Source organism: Orycteropus afer, unplaced genomic scaffold (assembly GCF_000298275.1).
Source record: "Orycteropus afer afer isolate SDZICR_OR568_19922 unplaced genomic scaffold, OryAfe1.0 scaffold00026, whole genome shotgun sequence".
Classification (NCBI taxonomy): Eukaryota; Metazoa; Chordata; class Mammalia; order Tubulidentata; family Orycteropodidae; genus Orycteropus; species Orycteropus afer.
This window is the reverse complement of record NW_006921613.1, coordinates 15,593,588-15,613,863: the sequence shown is the minus strand read 5'-3', so window position 1 is coordinate 15,613,863 and position 20,276 is coordinate 15,593,588. Positions and strand designations below refer to the sequence as shown.

General features: G+C 51.5%; 1 protein-coding gene across 1 annotated transcript; it reads right to left on the bottom strand.

Moving 5' to 3' along the window:
• Positions 1-460: 460 nt before the first annotated feature.
• On the bottom strand, positions 461-19,854 carry DUOX2 (dual oxidase 2). The gene is made up of 34 exons (XM_007935228.1): positions 19,785-19,854; positions 19,430-19,519; positions 19,021-19,185; positions 17,324-17,511; positions 17,008-17,209; positions 16,704-16,870; positions 16,064-16,124; positions 15,825-15,921; positions 15,278-15,368; positions 14,872-14,974; positions 13,557-13,720; positions 12,408-12,583; positions 12,063-12,181; positions 11,424-11,561; positions 11,077-11,190; positions 10,692-10,894; positions 10,170-10,355; positions 8,977-9,202; positions 8,799-8,892; positions 6,937-7,126; positions 6,859-6,865; positions 6,293-6,362; positions 5,993-6,064; positions 5,286-5,464; positions 4,883-5,113; positions 4,606-4,705; positions 3,842-3,891; positions 3,445-3,572; positions 3,097-3,250; positions 1,954-2,186; positions 1,558-1,716; positions 1,055-1,210; positions 829-957; positions 461-583 (listed from the first exon to the last, which is right to left on the bottom strand). Exons 1-34 carry the CDS (start codon positions 19,852-19,854, stop codon positions 461-463), a joined length of 4,635 nt encoding a protein of 1,544 aa, XP_007933419.1.
• Positions 19,855-20,276: the final 422 nt, after the last annotated feature.

Here is a 20,276-nt window from a genome sequence, read left to right as displayed (position 1 = left end):
CTGGGCTAGACTCCAAGGAGATGCTATCTCCCCAAGCCTTCTCTACACATCCAATATCATACCCCATCCTCCCTCAAATGCCTAGCCCAAGAAAACTAGGCCAAAGCAATACAACGGTTTGGTGGAAGTATAACTAAGACGTGGGGCCCTACTGGAGGTGAGGGCTATTATATCTCTTCACCTTCCTCAAAGGATCACCTCCACAGTTGTAACAGGCAGGGATTGTCCTGCCTATCTTTGCCTCATTTTGCTCACCATAACATACCATGGCTTGAGCCAGGGAGTTTTCTCTGCCTTTTCAGAGCATGAGACAGGCAATGAGGGAGGGGCTCTCCCAGTTTTCCAGCTAGAGTTCTAGTGGATTCTGACAGAAAAGTAGCTGGCAGGACTGGGCAACTTTGCTCTACAGAGAGGAGAGCAGGAGTCTGTGGGGACTGGAAGCAGATCAGAGAGTGCAGACTCAGAAGTTCTCATAGTGGTGCATGAAGTGAGCCTGGTCTTGCTGGTTGATGAGCTGACAGGCCTTCTCTACATTCTTGGTCATTCCTGGAGGGCCACAGCTGAACACCCCAATCTTCCTCACCTGTCAGGGAGAGTGGGAGTGATTGGAGAGGGAAGAAGAGACCTACAGGCTTGAGATACTCACTTCCCAGGAGGATGCTGCTTCTCAAGCCTGGTTTGAGTGACCAGCACATCAACCCAGCCCCTGAGGAGGCAGCTTGAGCTGTGATACCTTCACTGAAGGTCTCCTCCAACACAAGGTCTCATTTTGTGTGCTTGAGGACAGAGAAAGGCCAGAGTACCAGGATGGGCAGGGGCAAGGCTGACCTGTGGGTGGACCTCCTGCAGGGAGTTGAAGAAGGGTTCAAAGGGGGGGCGGCCAAAGTGAGTCACAGAGCGCAGACCCGTGAACAGACTCCGGTTCAGCACCTTCTGGAAGTGCCGCTCACAGATGTACTGTGGGGGAAAGAGAGGAGGTCACATTGGGCACAGCCAGTATCAGCATCCAGTACAGACAGTCGCCCACCCACTTGCTTGGTTGGCCCTGACATACCAGCATGGTGGTCCTGAGGTCAAATTTCTCTGCCAGCTGGGTAATATAGATATGCACAGATACTAAGTCCTGGTGGTCATTCTCCTCCACCTCCCGGATGATGTCAGCCAGCCATTCGAACTGCTTCTGTGTCCGTGTCACCCAGATGAAGTAGATCTGCAACACATGGCTCAAGCTTGTGACTCAGCTCAGCTCAAGGTCCTTCCACATCAGGCGCTTTCACCTGAGAGTCTGGGAAACTCTATGCCACCCACAGACACCAAGCTGCTGGCTTGACCCACCTGCCTGATCCAAGGTTTCTAACCAAGATTTCTGCAAGGGCCCTCTGACAACACCCTTCCTGTCCTTCAAACACTGACATCTGGACAACTATGTATGAATGCCCTTCAAGGACCCAGTATGAGGGAGTCAGGGACTTTTTCTCATGCTAGTGTGCTGTGATGCGGGGACACACTCAGGCTACCTGTCCCCATGTCTTTGAAGAATGGGGGAGGGACACTTACCTTTTTGCAGAGCATTTGGCTGCCCAAAGATGATTTGAAGACTAGGTCTTTGAGGATGGAGGCAAAGGGGGTGACCCCAATGCCCCCTCCCACCAGTACTGACACCTCAAACTTATGCCACTCCTGGTGGCCTTCTCCAAATGGTCCATCAAGGTAGAGCTGCCAAGAGAAGGTGGAGATAAGATGGCCGTGGCCTTGGCCCTGCCCCAACCCTGAGGTCAGGACGGAAGGGACATGGAGAGGGAGGACATGGGATCATCCTAGCTTCTTTTCGGGCACCCTTCTCTTTCCCCTCCTGGCCTTGGGGTGGCTGGAGCTTCTAGTCTTAGGATAAGGGAAGGCAGGGACTCTGCCAATGCCAGAGACACAGTAGCCAGATTCCCAGTGATGGGGCACCTTTGGGTATCTGGCACTGCCGTCACCCTTTGAGTGTGAGTAGATCTCCCTGAGGCGAGTGGTCCAGGGCCCCGCGGCTCGGATGTGCAGGCTGAGCGTGTCCTCATGAGGTGCAGAGGTGAGTGTGAAGGGGTGATACTCGGTGGTGCCCAGAGCCAGGCAGGCGATCCGCACCCACTGCCCTGACTTGTACTCAAAGCCTTGGGGTCGCTGGAACTGCAGGTGGGTCACTCCTGGAGGTCATGGGCAGGGAAGGACTTGGATCAGAAGGTCTGCTCCTGGCACCTGAGTATTGGCAGGTACACTTTCCTCTCTACAACCCTGAAGCACAAGGGAGTGGACCTACTATCTGAGTAAGTGGGGTTCCTAGGACTGCAGCACGAGGGCTCTACTTCTCTGTTTCATGGTAACCCAAGAGCTGGTCTCCCTGTCCCCATTCTAGCCCCTCTTTTCTCTGTACCCACTTCCCATAAAGAACCCAGGCCCCACACCCTTGTTCTGGATGCCAACCTGCCAAGTCAAGGGCCCTTAGCCTCCCCTAGGTTCCTCAGGCTCCTGAGGGACCATTCAGTGTTTATCAAACCTTCACTGTCTGAGGGTTATCTTTGTGATTTTGATCATATCTGAACTCCTCCAGTAATGTTATTTATCTAATATGTTTGTTTAAATTGGCTTGCTTTTTCAATACAATTTATTTTGATAGGAAACTGTCTATCACTAAGGTAGGTGGAAAACCAGTAGCATGTGCTTGTTATCAAGTTTTAGCTGGATATTGTTTGTTGCCTAATCACAGCTGAGCCTCAGACCTACTCTCTGTTGATAAAAGAGATTAGCAAGTTCTGGAAAGTACAAAAGACACACTAATACCCCTCTGAGACTTTATCCTTAAGGTAATCTTGACTGAAATAAAATTGAAATGAGGTTGATATTCTTTCTATGGGACTCCTAAAAGTTACAGGTTCCTGTGACACCTAAGGAGTCCCTGGGTTCATGTGCCCGGCTGCTAACTAAAAGACTGGAGATTCGAGTCCACCCAAAGACACCTGGGAAGACAAGCAGGTACTCAAAGGCTTGGGACTTCTACTTCGAACATTAGCCACTGGAAATTCTATGGAACACCCAAGGTCAGGCTGGACCTGGTACCTGAGGGCAGCAGCTCTGCCTTCATTACATTAATCTCCACCTTCTTCCGGCTCAGGCTCACCAGCTTGTCGCCCCCATAGATGAGTGCTGGGACCAGGAAGTAGATGTGGAAGCGGGGCATCTGAATCAGGCCAAAGCTGCCATGGATGATGAGCTGGAGACATGGCCAGTTAGTACAGCTCAGACTGTGCCTGGGCACTAGACTTCAGCTGGGTAGAGGGGACTGGCATAAGCTCCAGAGTCTGGGGTCTGGCTGAAATCATAGGGCTTGGTCCAATTATCTTCTCCTTCCACCGTAAGTGCTCATCCCTGTCCCATGGCCTGGCCTTACCCAGAGAAGTCCCTTACCAGGATGTAGAGCATGATGTAGAGGTGGTGGGTCAGCCAGAAGCCTCGGAAGCTGCGGCGGCGAAAGTTGTGGGAGGCAAAGACATACATGATGGCCAATACCAGGAGCAGGAGCACCCCTGTCATACCTGGGATGGGAAAACAGGGTGAGCAAAGTAGGACCTCTGCCTGGGCTGAAAAAAGAATAGAGCATTCCCCCTATTCTACCCATCTCCCTGACTTCTCTGATCTTTTTGTCTCCCAGAACAGTTTGCTGGAGGGGCTGGAGGTGGGGCTTATTCTGAGAGCTAGAAAGGAATGCCCTGGCTACTACAGACAAGTGTATATTCCCAGGGAGATGCAGAGGTCTTTAGACAAACAGGATTCCCAGGCCCCACCCACCCCCATATAGCCCTACCTGGGACTGTCTGGAAGAACCACCAGTAGAACTTCTGGGGAAGCTGGGACCTAGGAGACAAAGGTACACTGAGTCTCTGGCTTGGGCAAGAGGGGTTCCACCACTGCCACACCACAGTACGACTGCTCCCACCAACCCTGACTGGCTGAGTACTGGAATCACCAAATACTAGCCTCCACCAAGATGGCCAGGGAGGCTTCCAAGGAACATGGCACTCAGCTTCCTGTGTTTCCACCCTCTGCCCTCTCAGTAGTTTTTCCTCCTGTGTTACCCTGAACACAGTGGTTGACCTTTGCCTCCTTGAGTGCTTGGTTTATAATTCCGTAAGCTCCACGTGGGCAGGAATTTGTGTTCTGTTCACTGCTTTATCCCTATGCTTAGAACAATTCCAGGCTCACAGTAAAGGTCCACTAAGTATCTGCTGAATGACTGAATGTATCTTGGCATTCCTACTCTCTGACACCTAGCTGGACATACAAGACATGCTCCCTAAATATTTGCCCAATGATGGATAGTAAGTTAAATTGGCAAGCTGTATGTCAGCACATGTGGGAAGGTCTCTAACTTCATCTCTCAAAGACCTTTATTAGCAAATCACCACCTGCTCCCACCCCAAAGGCAAGGAAGTGACCTCTCAACTTCACCAAAGGAGGCTTCTCACCCTTGCCCAGTGAAGGGGCTGTCTTAAGGCCATCTTTTCCCTTTTTATTACCCTCTCAAGTCCATTCCCAGTTGCCCCAAGAGAAGCCCACCCCAGAACTGACCCATCATCTACAAAGACGTTGGGGAAGATGCAGGACAGCAGACTGAGGGGGCTGACTGAGAAGATGTAGACATTGACCACGTGGCCAGCACTGTGCAAAACTGGAAGAGACAGACCCTATTAGAGGTGATAACCAGGGTTGGCTCTACCTCCAGAGGAGGTAGAGGAGGCAAGGAGAGGCAAGACAGGGATGTCAGGAGCTCCAGTCTCCTCACTGTTTCCCCTAAAACTAGACCAGGCAGCTTTGGCAATGGGGAGGATGTCCATGAGCTACATACTGGCCAGGACAACAGCAGCCATGGCGACCCAGCGATGGAAGTCCACGGCGGCGTCAAAGGGCACGTAGCGGTTGAGGAAGGTCTCCCGCAGGAAGGTGATGAGGTTGCGGCACATGGTGAGCAGGATGTAGGAGAACATGAAGGAGATGCTGGCTGCTGTGCCCCGTGACAGGATGATGCCCACAAAGGTGGTCTCTGAAATGCCAGAGGGTGGCGAGACAAAGGCATAGTCTGGAGAAGGAATGGGGATGGGTTAGCATGGCACAAGAGACCAAGGTCTTGGGCTGCCGTCCCATGCCTTGGCTCTTACCCTGGACATTAAGAGCCAAGAAAATCAACAAGAGGATTCTCCACTTCTCCCCATTTATGAGTCTCCCCACCACCCACCTCCTGGCACCCTTACAGTAAGCCCGCTCTGCAAACAGTCCAGCACAGATGGCTGAGAAGATGATGACACAAATGATGTGCCGCAGGTAGTTCTCCATGAAGCGCTTATACTGCCGCAGTTTCTGGGCCAGAAAGCCCCGCTTCATCCTCTCCTGCAGTGCCTCCGTGTACAGCCGGGGAGGGGGCATCATCATCCTGCAGCCATAGGAGACTGGGTGGTGGGGTGGTAGGGGCACCCTGGCCTCCCCCAAATGCCACCCCACAAAAGGAGACCTGGTGACTTGGGAGGGGTCAGTATAGCCATACAAATGAAGATAAAAAGCATTTGGGGGCATTCTCCTACCCCCCAATCTTTACTTGCTTCATTCACCCATTGTTCCATCTCCCCACTATTCCATCTTTGCCTCCTCCTGTTCCCTTTTTCATTCCTTCCCCCAACTCTCTGCACAAGCCTCACTATTCTACCCAAGGCAGACAGAAGCCAGGAGGCTCTGCCAAAGCAGGTAGAAGCCAGAAGATCCCTCACTACCATCTTAATGTTGCTTCTGTGCACAAGGCCCCTTGCCTAAAGAATGAGGTACAGAAGTTGGCAGAGGTTGAATAGTCACTTGACTATATCACCCCACAATCAGATCAGGAATAAATACAATGAGACTCAGTATCCAGAAACATTGAGACTTCTCCTCATATCTCCCTGGGCCCAGAGATCTAGAAAACACTCACTTCTTGCCAAACCTCTTCTTAAGTCCAGGGCCTCCCAGCTCTGGGGCTTCTGAGGCAGGAATCCCCAGTCCACTGAGGCAGGAGTTAAGAAAAAGAAAATGAGAGCAAGGCAGAGTAAATTAATGCATTCTGATCATCTGTGTTATATATAGAATGATTTTGGCCCAGAGGGGCAGGGAGAGAGCCAGCCTACTGGGCAGCATGGGTTATGGGAGGCAACTGGAATTGGAGCTACTTCCAGAGGGCAAATGTCTAACCCCAGGGGCTGACTTGCAGCCCTACATCCTCATGCTTGCTCACCGTTCCTGAGGAGTCCGAGTGATGAATGAGACTCGAGAGCTGATGTTTTGTTTAAAAAGATCTCTGATACCTGGAGAGGAGAACAAGAAGCTGGACAGGCTTCTCCACCAGGAAGTGAGGTGGGGAGGGGTAGGAGACCGACCCTTTCTCCTGCCCCTCCAGGAAGGCTTCCAGGACACTTGCCAGTGACTTGGTTGTGTCCTGATCTCTCACTCCAGCCTTGTTTCCCCTCACTCCCCACACTGAGGACCCACTGCACACAGGGTGGCCACTGCTACACACTGTGACAAGTTTGTGCAAATTAGAAAAGGGCACCCTCTCTGGGCAGATGCAATTCTACAGGACCATGAACACTGTCTTTGTGCAAAGAATATAGCACTTTTTCCTCGGTGTAGATACACCCCACACCAGTACCCATGGCTTGGTGAGCAATGTGTAGTCTGGATTTCAGCCAACCTCTGACTCCTCAATTGACAGCTTTGTGCGGTGCACACTTGCATGTGGTGCCCCTGATTACATGCGCGTGGCTCTGTCTTAGGCACTGAGGACTCATAGAAGAATAAGACCTGGACCCTGTCCACCAGGAGCTCTTGTTTTAAAGACACGTCCCTCCCTGACTCCTATTATCCCTTTCATACTCACACACCTCCACCTCCACCTTTGACGCAGAGCTGTGTGTGGCGGAGCTCGCTGTCATGGTCCCTCAGCATGAAGTGGAAGTCCTCCCATGTCAGCTCATCCTTGTCCTGGAAGCCTGATTCCTGGAACATGGACTCCACCACTTGAGCCATCTGGGCCTTAGATAGGCAGTCATTGGAGATCTCAGTGAAGGACCTGGAGGAGGACCAGAGACAGAGCAGCCTGTCTCCCAGTGAAGTCAGGTTCGGGCAGGTGCAGGGTGGCGCAGGCCCCAGATTATCTCATGTGGTTACCAGTGACCCAGGAAGTGGCACTGAGAAGGTGCTCATCTAGCCTGCAACTGACACTAAGCTGGGTGGGGTGGCCATGAGCTCAGAAGTAGAAGAGAACTGAAAGTGACCTTGACCAGTTAGAGAAAGCAGTCCTCAAACATGGGAGACTCTACAACGGAGATGAATGTTCATTTAGTGCTGGGATGTATCCACGGTGTACCATGGCCCTCTCTGTGGCAGGCTCTCTGCTCACTCTCTTCTGTTGATGCCTCCCATACCATCCCTGGACTCCCACTTGCAGTCAAGTTGAGGCATGAGACAGTGGGAATAAGGAGAGATTGTAACTACAATCAATGACCACTGCTTCCTAGTGACAACCTCCTGGGGTACAGTCAGGAGAGTTTCCATGCTCAAACTAACAGTGCCCCAGTAGCAGCTGCAGTGACTAAACTTTTCTTGGGCTGTATTTTAGGGCAAAAACAAACAGACTGTGCAAAGTTTGTACAAGTCCAGCAGAAAAAGACCCAGCCCACATGGCATGGTAAGCACTGCCATCACATTAAAAAAATAAAACATCTTGCTTAAATTAAGCAAGACCCACACTGATTTATGGGATGAGAAGGAAGGCACTTAGCCCTTGGTCACAGGGACCTTTACCTTGATTCTCTAGCACCCTGCCCAGGGCTAGGCCTGCAATGATACACTCAGTGGGGTAGAGACCACAGTCATCTTTGCCCTAGCCCTTTTAGAAGCCCATGTCCAATGTGGGTATCTGGATGGGAGATGTGGCAATTAAGGGAATGCTTAAAGCAATGGAAAGGCTTAACAGAATAGACAAGTTAAAAAGATCCGGGCTGTTTCATTCATTCTACTTATTCATTTCATCTTATTCAGTAACTATGCATTGAATGTCCCAAGCACAGTGCAGAGGAGGTGGATTCAGCAAGGAAAACAGAAACATGAATCCTACCCTTGTGGGGAGCCGTGTTACTTGGCGTTGTCTTTGGAAATATAAAACATGATGCTCAAAGCTGGCCTTTACTGACACAGCAGAAACAGAAATGGCTCAAGAAGCAGGAAGAGAGAAGGGTTGGCATGTAGAGGAACATTCCATGTTTCTCCTCCTGACTGTCATGTGATTAATATCAGGTGAATGACTAGGTTATCCATTCATCCATTGATGGATCCATCCATCCTTTTATATATATATAAAGCAAAATACGTGTAAAACACAGTGTTAGGAGTGTTGAGAGTTGTAAAAGAGTTTACAAAGATCTAAAGGCATCCAGAAGGGGTTAGCAGACTTTGTTCTTGGTCATGTTGATGTTTTTTTTTTGTTGTTGTTGTTGTTTGTTTTTTTAAACTGGGGAGGTTTTCTGGATGGTTTTGAAAATGCAGATATAAAATAAACCCTCCTGGAGGCAGGAGCCTGGCCAGGTGAATTTTTGAAACTGGATACTCTGAGAGTCTAGTATACAGCATTGATCTCCTGTCTCTCACCACATGGTCACATAGCCTCCTTACTGGCTTCCTCTGACCTGACCAGTTTTCTTGTTTAAAACATCAAGAAGTCTCAAGTATGCTCCACCCCATACCGTATCATGGTGAAGAACTCATCCTTGGAGAGGAAGCCGTTCTCATCAAGGTCATACATGGTGAACATCAGGCGGGACTTATCCTCTGGGGAGCCTGGGAAGAGAAAGGGGGATGCAGCCAGCTCCCTGCTGAAAGACATCTGGTTCCTTGTATAGCCTGCCATCCCCTAGCCCCTACCTTTCATGAAGACCACCAGGACATCTAGGAACTCCCGGAAGGACAGGTAGCCATTGCCATCCTTGTCAGCCAGAGAGAACATGGACTCCACAAACATGTCCTGGGGCTTGAGGCCCAGAGACTCAGCAAACTCAGCCCTGCTCAGCTCACAAGTCAGGGCCTCCTGCACCTTCTGTGAAGAGTCCAGGGGCAGGGTCCCTGCATTTTCCTGGTTAATGTCTAGCACCTGTATTTGGGCAGTGGCAGAGAGAAGGGGAGAAGGAGGTGAGGCCTGGATTGGAAGCAGTTCAATGACCCCTCATATCTTCCCAAAGTCAAATCAGAAAGGTTAAGCCCTGGTGGCTACTCTTGGTCCTTAGACTTCTGGCTCAGGCTTCTACTCTCCTATAGAATGGGTGGATCAAATCTCTAGCAGCCAGCCCATTTTCTCCCTGGAGCTAAGAATCAGGACCTTTATGTAGTGAGGATGCTGCCTTATTTAGTGAGGGTCTGGTGGGAGTAGGGGAGAGCAAAGTTTGGGAATGCAAAGTGACAAGAGAACATGTTGGGGAAAGAAGACAAAGTAGACATAGGTGGGCTAGCAGGAAGAGGCTTAGGATATGCTCTCTTACTAATTCAAATAGAGCTGCCATGTGCCTATAATTTGGTCTCTGCCTATTGTATAGGGCATATACTTGTAATGAATGCTTGTTAAATGCCTACAATGTACCATGAACTTATGCTAAGCACTGTACATAGATTGATGTTTTTTAACCTTGAACCAGCATGAGAATCACCTGGAGGGCCTGTTAAACTTGTTGATCACTGGTCCCACCCCCAGGGTTTTTGATTCAATAGGTCTAGGGAGGGAGCCCCTTGCATTTCTAACAAGTTCCCTGGTGCTGCTGCTGCTGGTCCAGGCACCACACTTTGAGAGCCACTGACATAGACTCACTGAATCCTCCAAAAACCCTACAGGATAGATATTATCTTAATCATTGTTTACATATGAGGAAACTGAGGTACAAAGCAGAGCTCATGTGACTTGCTTAGGTCACATGCTGGTAAGTGGCAAAGCTCAGATTCAACAAAGGCTGTTTGTCCCCAACCCACATGGTAAAAATTTAGTTCACTCTGCATGGGGTCCTGTCTGGCCCAGGTTCCCTCCCACCCATGGGTTGGACCACATGCTCAGAAGGCACAGGACATGGCACCTGGGCAAAAAGGTGCCTGAAAAAGATCTCAAGGATGCGTCCCCGTTGCTGCTTGGTCACGGCCTTCCTGAATAGCTCCTTCTCGCCCATCTCCCACACGTTGAGGTCAAGGGCCCACTGCACACAGAAGCTCTTCAGAAGCTGCACAAAGGTGCCTCGCTCCTCCTCAGAGTTAAACAGCAGCACCTGGGTGAGAGGAAGTCCACACTAATCCTCAGATCACGAGCTCCTCATTCAACCTCCCCTCAAACAACCTTGGGTTGAGGGAAGGAAAAGCTGTTCCCCATCCATCCAGGTTGGGGCCAGGTGAGTGACCTAAGAGGGTATGAGGGGGAGTCCAGTTAAATCTAAAGGCTCTGAAAGGAGTCCCTCTTTCCAGTATCAGCATTCATAGGGGAGCTGTGTAGCTGAGGACAGGGTGACCTGAGAGGACTTTTGGAGAGGGGTGTACAGTAGGGGTGGGAGTGAGATAGGGCAGGCAAGTGAGGCCAGGCCAGGCAGGGGAAGCAGGACAGGCTGTACCAGGTCATACTCCTTGGGGATCTTGAGCAGCAGGGTCTGGCACCCATGGTTGCTGGATAGGATGAGGTTGACCTGCTGTGGGGGCCGCAGCTGAACAGTGCGCAGCACAGAGAGCCGCCTGTCCAGGACCTGCAGACACCCATCTGAGAGCAGCTGGATGATGATGGGATAGCTCTTCTCCCTAGGGCCTGGCCACTCCATCGCTGCAGAAAGGGAAAATCAGGCAGAGTGGTCCTACGGAGGTCCCCAGGCCCTGGCCTCTGGTCATCTCCACTATACCAGTCCAAGCCTGGCTTTTTCCCTGTGTCAACAACCTGGTTCTCTCTCCCAGGGACCAACCCCCATCTGCTTTCTTCCTCCCTCCCTCCCCTCAGCCCCATCTCACCTGGCACCCCATCTTTGGTTACTTCCTTCTTCACACTCTCTTTGCCTTTCCTTTGTAGCTTCTTGTGCTCTCGACCCCGGAAATAGGCCACCACCCCAGAGATGAGCAGACTCACTGAAGGGGATCAGAGGAGCCAGTAAAGAGGGGGCTCCTTGCCTGTACCTTCATTGAGCCTCTTTGGCTGTTTACTGTTCTGTCCCTTCCCAGGACCCCCCAGACTGGCCACAAACTGGGCCAAGGTACCAAGAAGCCAGTTCTGCAAGATAGTAGGTGAGGATGGGCAGGGACAATCTGTGGACAGGGAGGAGGCTGGGAGAAGAGATATGGGGTGGGTGTAAAGGGTTCACCTAAGGGAAGGAAGCAGAGAACCACAATGGTGATGCCAAAACCAGGACCACTGCCCTCAAAGTAGTCCAACACAGTCAGGGGCACACAGGGTGGCAAGTCGTCGGTTGTGAGTTGCTGGGGCTGAGGGCAGGGTGCACCTGAGGGAGAAGGCCCAGAAGACCTCAAAACTCAAGGATCTCACTCCTTGGCCAAGCATCTTTTCCCCCTGTCTTGTAAAAGACCAAGACGTGCTCTAACCAACCCAGGCCCACTTCCCTGGAAATTCTCCCTCAAAAGGTCCACTTTCAGTTACACAATTTGAAGAATGCAAATTATGTCACTGAATTGTATGTGTAGAATTTATTGAAGTGGTGTGTCCTTTGCTGTGTATATTTTCACACACACACACATTAATTTCTTAAAAAAGTCTCTTTCCATATCCTACCTCTCAGCATCCACCCCAGCTTGACCACAGGGTGCATGCAGGCCACAGGCCAGGCCAGGCTAGGCCTACTTTGTGACCCAACGTAAGGTAGGCTTTCCAGCTCTACACAGACAGGCCTGCCTGGAGACTGGGTCCCTAGATAGCACCAAGTGATCCCTCTCCATCTTGGTCCTTCCTCTGGTCACTGTCACTTGTGTTCTCCCTGGACACTCACCTTCATGCCAGACAAAGACATTGGGCTGCAGGGAACTGGATTCCACGTTGGTGACAGCCACCAACACATCCCGCAGAGTAATGTTTCTAATTTCTGCAATCTCCTCCTCAGAGAATAGCCTAAATTGGGGAAAAGCAGGAAGTTGTTGCCATCAGGAAGGAGATGCAGGCTTCCAGCAACCTTAGGCCCAAGGACCCAGATAAGGAAAGAGACCCAGAGGAGTTGTGGAGGAGGTGTTGGGTCAGGCTGAGAATCAAGGGCCCATGTGGGCTGCCTGGGGCCAGAGAGAGAATCCAGGGCCCAGACTGAGCTAGAATCTGAGGTGGGGGCTCAGGCAGGCCTTACCCATTCTTCCTGTTCTCAAACCAGTAGCGGTCACCATCTCGCAGTCGCACAAACTGGTCGAAGACAATGGCTTTAAAGAGGGGTCCTGGGTCCCCGTGGCTCTCCAACAGCCCTCCAGGAAGCAGCTCCAGCTGGGATAGGTCTTGGTTGTACAGGGCAGCTGTGGCCTCCAGCACCTGGGGCACCAGAGGAGGTGAGGAGTATGTATGCATTGGAGAGGGCAACTACTGTTGCCCAATATCTCAGACACTGGACCCCAACAAGAACTCTGGGCTCAGGCCTGGGGAAGTGTCCTCTTTGTAGGAAGTCCCCTTAGGAGTGTGGCAAATCTGGTAGGAGGATTTGTGTTTCCCTGCTGATGGTGAGGCAGGTCCCTAAGGACAATGTCCTGTGACCATTGCTACCCAGACTGCCTACTCCCTATGATTAGCAGCTTCAGGGGCACCCTACCCATGGGGAGGGACACTGCAAAAACAGGATGATACCACCCAACCCAGGATCCACCTGTAGGAATGGTATAATGTAGTGGTTAGGAACAGTCTTTGGAGTCAGATGACCTGAATTTACATCTTGCCTCTGGGATTTACCAACTATTTTGTCCCTAAAACAGGGATAATGATAGTACAGTGAAACCTGTGAGAGCTGGAACTTGATAGAACTGTCTTTCTCCCACAACCACCCCAGGATCTCACAAGTTTTCTGCCTTTGACAGGGTACAGTCTTACTACTTTTTCATCTCATTTTAGTGGAAAATATTTGAGTTTTCCTTCTCTGATAGGTTTCCACCTTACATAGTTCCAGCTTTCACTAGTTTAACCCTATCTGCTTTATAACATTCTTATGTAGATTAAAGGAGCCCTGGTGGTGCAGTGGTTAAGATCTCAGCTGCTAACCAAAAGGTTGGTGGTTCAAACCTACCAGTCGCTATGTGCAACAAAGATGTGGCAGTTTACTTCCATAAAGATTACAGCCTTGGAAACCTTATGTGGCAGTTCAACTCTGTTGCTATGAGTCAGAATCAACTTGTTGGCACACAGCAACAACGCCATGTAGATTAAATGAGTTAACGTATGTAAAGGACTTAGGCCAGTCTCCACCACAGGAAAGCTGTAGCTGCTAGTATCATGTTACTCCATTACTCATCCTGACCTGGGGCTCAAGGTTGGGATTGACCTCACTCCAGTTCTTCGGGGTCCTCAGGCCCAAGGCCAGCAGGGCCTGGCAATAGCTGGGTAGCCCCATATCTCGTCCACGCTGGATACTGCTGGCCACGTAGTCTGTACGGGAGAATTTGCCAGGGCCAGGCCAATAATCTAAGGAGGAAAAAGGATGAGGCTATAGGCTTGGTCCCCCAACCCTTCCTTTATCACCCAGAAGGCTCACATTGAGCTATTGACACTCTCCCTACCCCCTAGTGCTCCTCTACAAATATGCTGAGCCCAGGTTGACCTTTGTAATGGCTTTGATGTGGGGCCAATATCACCAGGTATGATCAGGGGCAATTTTCCTGGGAAGACTCTTCCATTATGACTCAAGACTATTCTAGTCACCACGTAGTTAATTCCTTGTACTATATCTCCCTGGTGGCACAATAATTAAGATGCTAACTGAAAGGTTAGCAATTTGAACCCTCTAGCAGCTCCGAAGAAGAAAAGACCTCGTAATCTGCTCCCATAAAGATTACAGGCTAGGAAACCTTATAGGCAGTTCCACTCTGTCCTATAGGAGCTCTGGTAGCATAGCGCCTAAGGCATTTGACTGCTAACCAGAAGACTAGTGGTTCAAACCCACCAGCCCCTCTTCTGAAGGAAGATTGGGCAATCTACTTCTGTAGTGATTTGTTATTGTTGTTATGTGCCATCGAGTCATTTCCAACTCATAGCAACCCCTCCTTGGGTTTCCGAGGCAGTATCACTATGGAAGTAGATTGCTAAATCTTCCTTCTGAGGAGTGGCTGGTGGGTTTGAACTGCCAGCCTTCTGGTTAGCAATCAAGTGCCTTAGGCACTATGCCACCAGAGTTCCCCCTGTAGTGATACTGCCTGGGAGACCCAAGGAGGGGTCACTATGAGTCAGATCCGACTTGATGGCAGTGAGTTTTTAGTACTCTGTCCTATAGGGTTGCTCTGAGTCAGAATTGACTCAATGGCACATAACAACATATCTCCCTTACCCCAAGACATAGCTGGACAAAAATCTTTTGAGACCTAAGCACAAAAGAGATTATGGTTATACAGACACATACATACTATACATACTCAGACATAGGTAATTTAAAATAAAAGCAATACTAAACTGTAAAATAAGTGAAAAAGAAGGTAAAAATTCATTCTAATGGCTATTTGAGTTCTGTGTGTGCATGTATTCCTGTATTGCAGATGCCCTAGGTCTGCCTGCTGATTAACTGAGAAGGGTCTCTAGGCTCCCCAGCCTCAGGACCCCCATCCCCTTGGCTCTGTGCTCACCCCTCAGATCTTCAACCACTATCCTGTCCTCCAGCTCTGAAATCTGGGAAGCCATTCCCAGCAGCAGTTGGTTCACCGCCTCGGCACTGTTCAGATTGGGGTTCTGGAAGAAAACACCACACTCAAAGTTCTAGAACTGCCCACCCCTCACCCCCAAAAGCTCAGCCCCTCTGACTTCTCAGAGCCCAGGATCTCACTTTGGACTACTGTGACACCTCAGGACAAAGGGCCCTTGGTCAGTCTCTCTTGAACTGCTATTCCCAGATAATCTTTTGCTTGCTCTCTACTCTTCATCTCCCAACAACCTGGAGGAGCAACATCCAAGAACAAGAACTGTTGCTTTTTCCAGCCTGTGTGAAGAGACTGCCCTTGATTCAGCTTCCCCTAACCCTGACCATAGGCTGACCTCTCGAATCCAGTAGCTGTTGCAGACTCTGAGAGCCGGGGAGCTGTCCAAATCCTTGTTCAGGACTTTCTGGAAATGACAGCTGGCATTTCTGAAATGGAGGAATTGTGGATAGGGTGAGGGAATTCAGGGAACAAGCTGAGATGGGATTAAGTGGGATGAGGGACTCATGAGGGATGGTCAGGATTGAGAGGTGGCCTATAAACCTCCTTGAACATAGCAGGGATTTGGCAATGTGTGTTTATTGAAAGTAGGAGGAGATCTTTGTCCACACTGAGTGGGGCTAGAAGGAAGGTAGGGAGTGACCCAGCTGCTGGACAAATCCTACTCTCAGCAGCTAAAGTTCAACCATTAGGAAAGCTGTGGGAGTTCCCTATTAAAATCCAACCCTTCACCCAAGATCCTGTTTCAGACAGTCAAATTCTGCTTCCCTTCCCCATCAAACTGTGGAGGTGCATGAAAGATCTTAGGCCTACAAGGCCTCTCATTCCTCACATCTGCCAGTGAGCTGCGTCTCTCTGTCACCACCACCACCACCCTCCCTCACCTCATATAGATGCCTGGGGGCACCATGGTGGAGAAGAACTGCTCAGAAGCCGCCAGGAACTCCGGGGAGATGCTGGGGTCCAGGAAGGGCTGGTACCCTGGGAAGAGGGGTTAATAAAAAAAATAGGCTCCTTACCCCATGTCCTCCCATCACACGCACCCAGCCTGGCCTCATCCCTCCCATTGGATCCTCCCCCTCCCCCACCACTCTCAACACAAGAATCCTCCCAACCCCCTCACCTTTATACTCTGGGGTTGTTTTATTTAGGAAGCTGGGCAGCCACTCATACAGAGCGATGTTCTGAGGAGCAGAGAGAGGGGAGAGGAGAAACTCGTGAGGGAAGGCTCTGGGAGGATTTACAGGAGACATCTGAGTCCAAGGAAAACTAAAGTGGGGAGATGAGTGCCAGACAGGGGCAGTGATGGAAAGACTACTCAAATAGGAACTGTTCAGAGCCATGTTTCCAAAGTGACTCTGTGTAGGTCCTTCGAAAAGGAATGATGAAATTTCCCGGAAGAGCTAAATAATAATCACAAGCAAAGTCTCCTGTATAAATGGCGCTTTGCCTCCTTACAATTTTCAAGGGCGTAGTGCTTAAAGCATTTGGCTGTTAACCAGCGGTTCAAACCCATTAGCTGCTCCCCGAAAGGTAAATGGGGCGATCTAGTTCCGTAAAGATTTACAGCCTCGGAAATCAAGTGGGGGGTCGCCATGAGTCAGAATTGACTAGATCGCTGGCAGTGAGTTTGGTGGGCTTTTTTGTTTTGTTTTTCCTAGACGTTAGCTCTTTGGGGAGGCAGTGTCCTATTCCAATAGGATGTGTCTGGGTGAGGGTTGTACAAGGATGGGGATTCTGCGGGGTGGGTGGGTGCAGCCGACCTGGTAGGTGGCGATGACCCTCTTGCGCGCGTGCTGGAACAGCTCCTCGTCCCCCCAGCGCGGGTGCTCCTGGGCCAGCCTCTGCGCACACAGGTTGTGGTAACGGAACCACAGCAGCCCCAGCGCCTGCAGGAAGGGCTCGCGGTTCCCTTGCTCCGCCCCGAAGGCTGCATCGGAGGTGGGAGGCAGGGAGGAGATGGGCGGTGGCATGAGCAGGGGTGGCCAATCTCACGGACCCCTACCCGCTGACCCCCACTTGGCCTTAGGCGAGCCCCGGCGCCTCGCCGGGTCCCCGCGTCCTCACCGTACAGCCCCCGGGGCCCGCGCTGGCCGGTGGCGGGGTCGGGCGCGGTCCACATGGTCAGCGGGTCCTGTGCTTCCCGAGGGAAGGCGGGGTCGGGCCCGGACGCCAATTGCCCCCTCGAGAAGCTCCGCAGCGCGTCGCTCCAGGAGTGCGAGGAGCCATAGATGGCGCTGCCGTCCAGCCAGCCTGTCACCTGGTTGCTCTGTGGGGACCGGGCGGGTGAAAGATGGGTGAGGGCTAGGCAGTGTCACGGGTGGAGGGCCGCCTCTCCCAGACTGGAGTGGGGCCCCTCTCCGCTCCGCCTTCCTCGCCTCACCAGGTCCCGGGGGTTACTGGGGCTCTGTCCAGTCTCGGGGTCCCAGCGGCTCCTCTGAAAGGGCAGCACCACGTCCCCGCGCTTGTTGGGGTCGAACACAGGGTCTCCGGGGGAGATGCGGATGTTGAGGAACTCTGCGGGGCAGCCGGGTCTCTCTACACTCACCAGGTCCGAGAGCACGTGGTAGCCTGTGCACCAGTGGGGCGCAAACTAGTGAGGAAATGGTTTGTACCCAGCGCTGCCTTCAAGGCGAGCTGCCTCCTAAAGTACTCAGGAGCTAAAACACAGGGCCCCACCTGCCTCAACTGCAAGTTTAGTGGATTCCGACCCATAGCAACCCATGTGACGGAGTAGAACTGCCCCATACGGTATGGAAGGCTGTAATTTTTATGGAAGCAGATTGCCACACCTTTCTTCCTCAGAGAGGCTGATGGATTCCAGCCCACTTTTGGGTTAGCAGCCTAATGGTTAACCACGTCGCCCAGTGACCTCTCTGGGGAGGTGGAGGGGAGGATGGAGGTAGGGAGGGTAGGGGTGGGGAGGTGCAGACCACACCGGATGACACTGTCAGAGGGGGTGACACCAAAATGTCTATAAAATTTTTGTGCAGTGTTTCAGCAGAAATGTATTATTTTTTAATAAAACTATACCTGTAGTTAGTTACAAGAAAAAGTCATTTTTTGTAAGCCTACCTTATATGTATCAACAAACCTACAAGGCTAAAACTCTGTAGTAATTTTGAGCTTTCCAATGAGGTTGATCAGAGCTGTCATTACCCATTTACAGTGACACTTCAAATCACATGATTTGTCTACAGAAGCTACAAGCTTGCACTGTTGTTTTCCTTACTGCCCTGTAGTAGCTGATTTTGTCAAAATGTCCGGTGCTTTAGCTACAATAGTGTGGTGATTAGTATTTGTGAACCTGTATCAATAATTGTTTTGAGAATGCCTTAATAAAGGAAAAGGAGACTAATAAGGCTTCCACTGAGTTACTAATAAAGTTGTAATTCAGTATTGAAAGATTTTACAAGATAATAGTGGCTAAGCACTTGACTGCTAACCAGAAGGCTGGCGGTCCAACCCACCAGCCACTCCTTGGAAGGAAGATTGGGCAATCTACTTCCTTAGAGATGCCGCCTGGGAAACCCAGTGCAATCCCACTTGATGACAGTGTTTGTTTTTTTGAACTGTAGTGATGCCATTGACTGCACCACCAGGGCCGGGGACTTAGCCTCAGTGAGCCTCAATTTTCCAATCTTCAAAGTAAGGTTACCGCACTCTCCCCACCCACCTCATAACATTGTCTGGAGAATCAAAATGACATGATTAACATAAGGGCTCCACCAAACCAATCCATATTTTCTTAACAGATCCTGCCTCCTTCCTCTTCTCTGAGAGGAGAAGAGGTTACATCACGTGGCGAGGAGTGGTGGCAGATTACTCCACTCCCTGGATTTGAGTCAAAGGGTAAGAGAAAAAGTTGGGGGAGAAAATATCCCTGCTACGACGTCCCAAATCTGTCAAAGAGGAAAGAGGAGAGAAGGCTGCCTGGGAGTGCTACTTGCAGGGAAGGAGGTGACTGGAGTCTCAAATTGGTCTACTGGAGACTTGCAGAAAGACCTCAGAGCCCCTCTCCCTAGGCGCTGAGCGCCAGGTCGATCCCAGTGATTCTCCCCGTCCCAACTTTGTCCTTACCAAAGAAGACGCCCAGCACCGTGCGGTTGCGACTCGAGGCTTGCCCCGCTGTCCCTTTGGTGGCTGCGTTGCTGAGCTGGCGGGGGTTAGGTAGCAGCGGCTCACCTAGAGCCTGATAAACTCCATCCGCGTAGTTGGCGGGGACTCGGCGCTGCAGCCGAAAGCCTGCCGGAGGAAAGGGGACAGGGATCTGTCAAAACACTTGGTCCCTAAGAAACTGCCACATTTCACCGCAGTAGGTCTTCTTTCCTGGCTCAGATCCCTTCTCCCCAGGGTCCCCTGGACCTAGGAGTGCAGGAGAATTTGCCGCGCGGGCAGCCGCGCCCTCTCCCGGAGGCTCCGCGCCCGCTCGCGCGCCCCAGCTCCCCGCCAGCCGCCTGCCCCCGCCCGCCAAAGCAGCAAAACTCACCAGCAGCGCCTCGCTCGTGGTGCCTCAAGTTGTTGAACCACCCGTCATAGCGCTGCACTTCCCAGGGCAGTGAGAGTGCGTCCTGGCCTCCTGTGGACTCAGAGAGCAGCTCGATCAGCGTTAGCTTCCCAGTGACACCTCAGACCCGACAGCCTCGGCTTTCCCCTAGCACCCCTCAGCTGGACGCACTTGGTGGTACCCGTGCAGCCGCACTGGGAAGTCTCCCATAGAGGAGAGCAGTGTAGCTATCTGACCTGATATTCCAACCCCAGAGAGGACTTGCCTGCACCTCTCCCTTCCTCCGCTCCCAGGGATACTGGGTAACATCCCGAAGCCAAGGGAGCTGGATACTTACCCGCTGGACCCAGAGGTCCAGTCAGTAGAGCTCCCAGTAGCACCAGAGCCTCTGGGCTTGCGCGGAGCATGCTGACCGTGCGGCCTGTGGAGAGAGGAACACAGAGCTGGTGCCCCCTCTCCACCCCACTCTAGGTTCAGATACCTACAGCTAGCACAGGGGAAGGGGCGTCAACTATTTCCACTTTAGGAACGAAGCTGTCAGAAGTATCACGGAAGACCCAAATCTGCCCGCCAATCTTTCCAGGACACCTACCAGCCCTGGTGGCTTTGATGCTGTTCCTCACTCTACCTCTACCCGGTCACAGAGCTATCTTCCGCCAAGGGAATCTCCGGGACAGGAGTTCTCCAGAGCAAGTCTGTCCCGGGCACTACCTGCCTTTAGCCTCTCAGGGCGCGCCCACAAGCATCCGATCCTCCCCTCTCCTCTCAACCCTTAAGAAGTAACCAGTTCTAGAGGAGGCGGGGAAAGGAATGAGGCTGAAGAGACGCT

Bases quoted from the DNA above. Each gene is read 5' to 3' on its own strand.
- DUOX2 (XM_007935228.1), bottom strand. From the start codon at position 19,854: ATGCTCCGCGCAAGCCCAGAGGCTCTGGTGCTACTGGGAGCTCTACTG. The intron at 5,465-5,992 runs GTGAGTGTTTTC...CTATGGCTGCAG, and splicing joins AAGAAGAGGTTTGGCAAGAA to GATGATGATGCCCCCTCCCC. The intron at 958-1,054 runs GTATGTCAGGGC...TTTCCCCCACAG, and splicing joins ACCTCAGGACCACCATGCTG to TACATCTGTGAGCGGCACTT.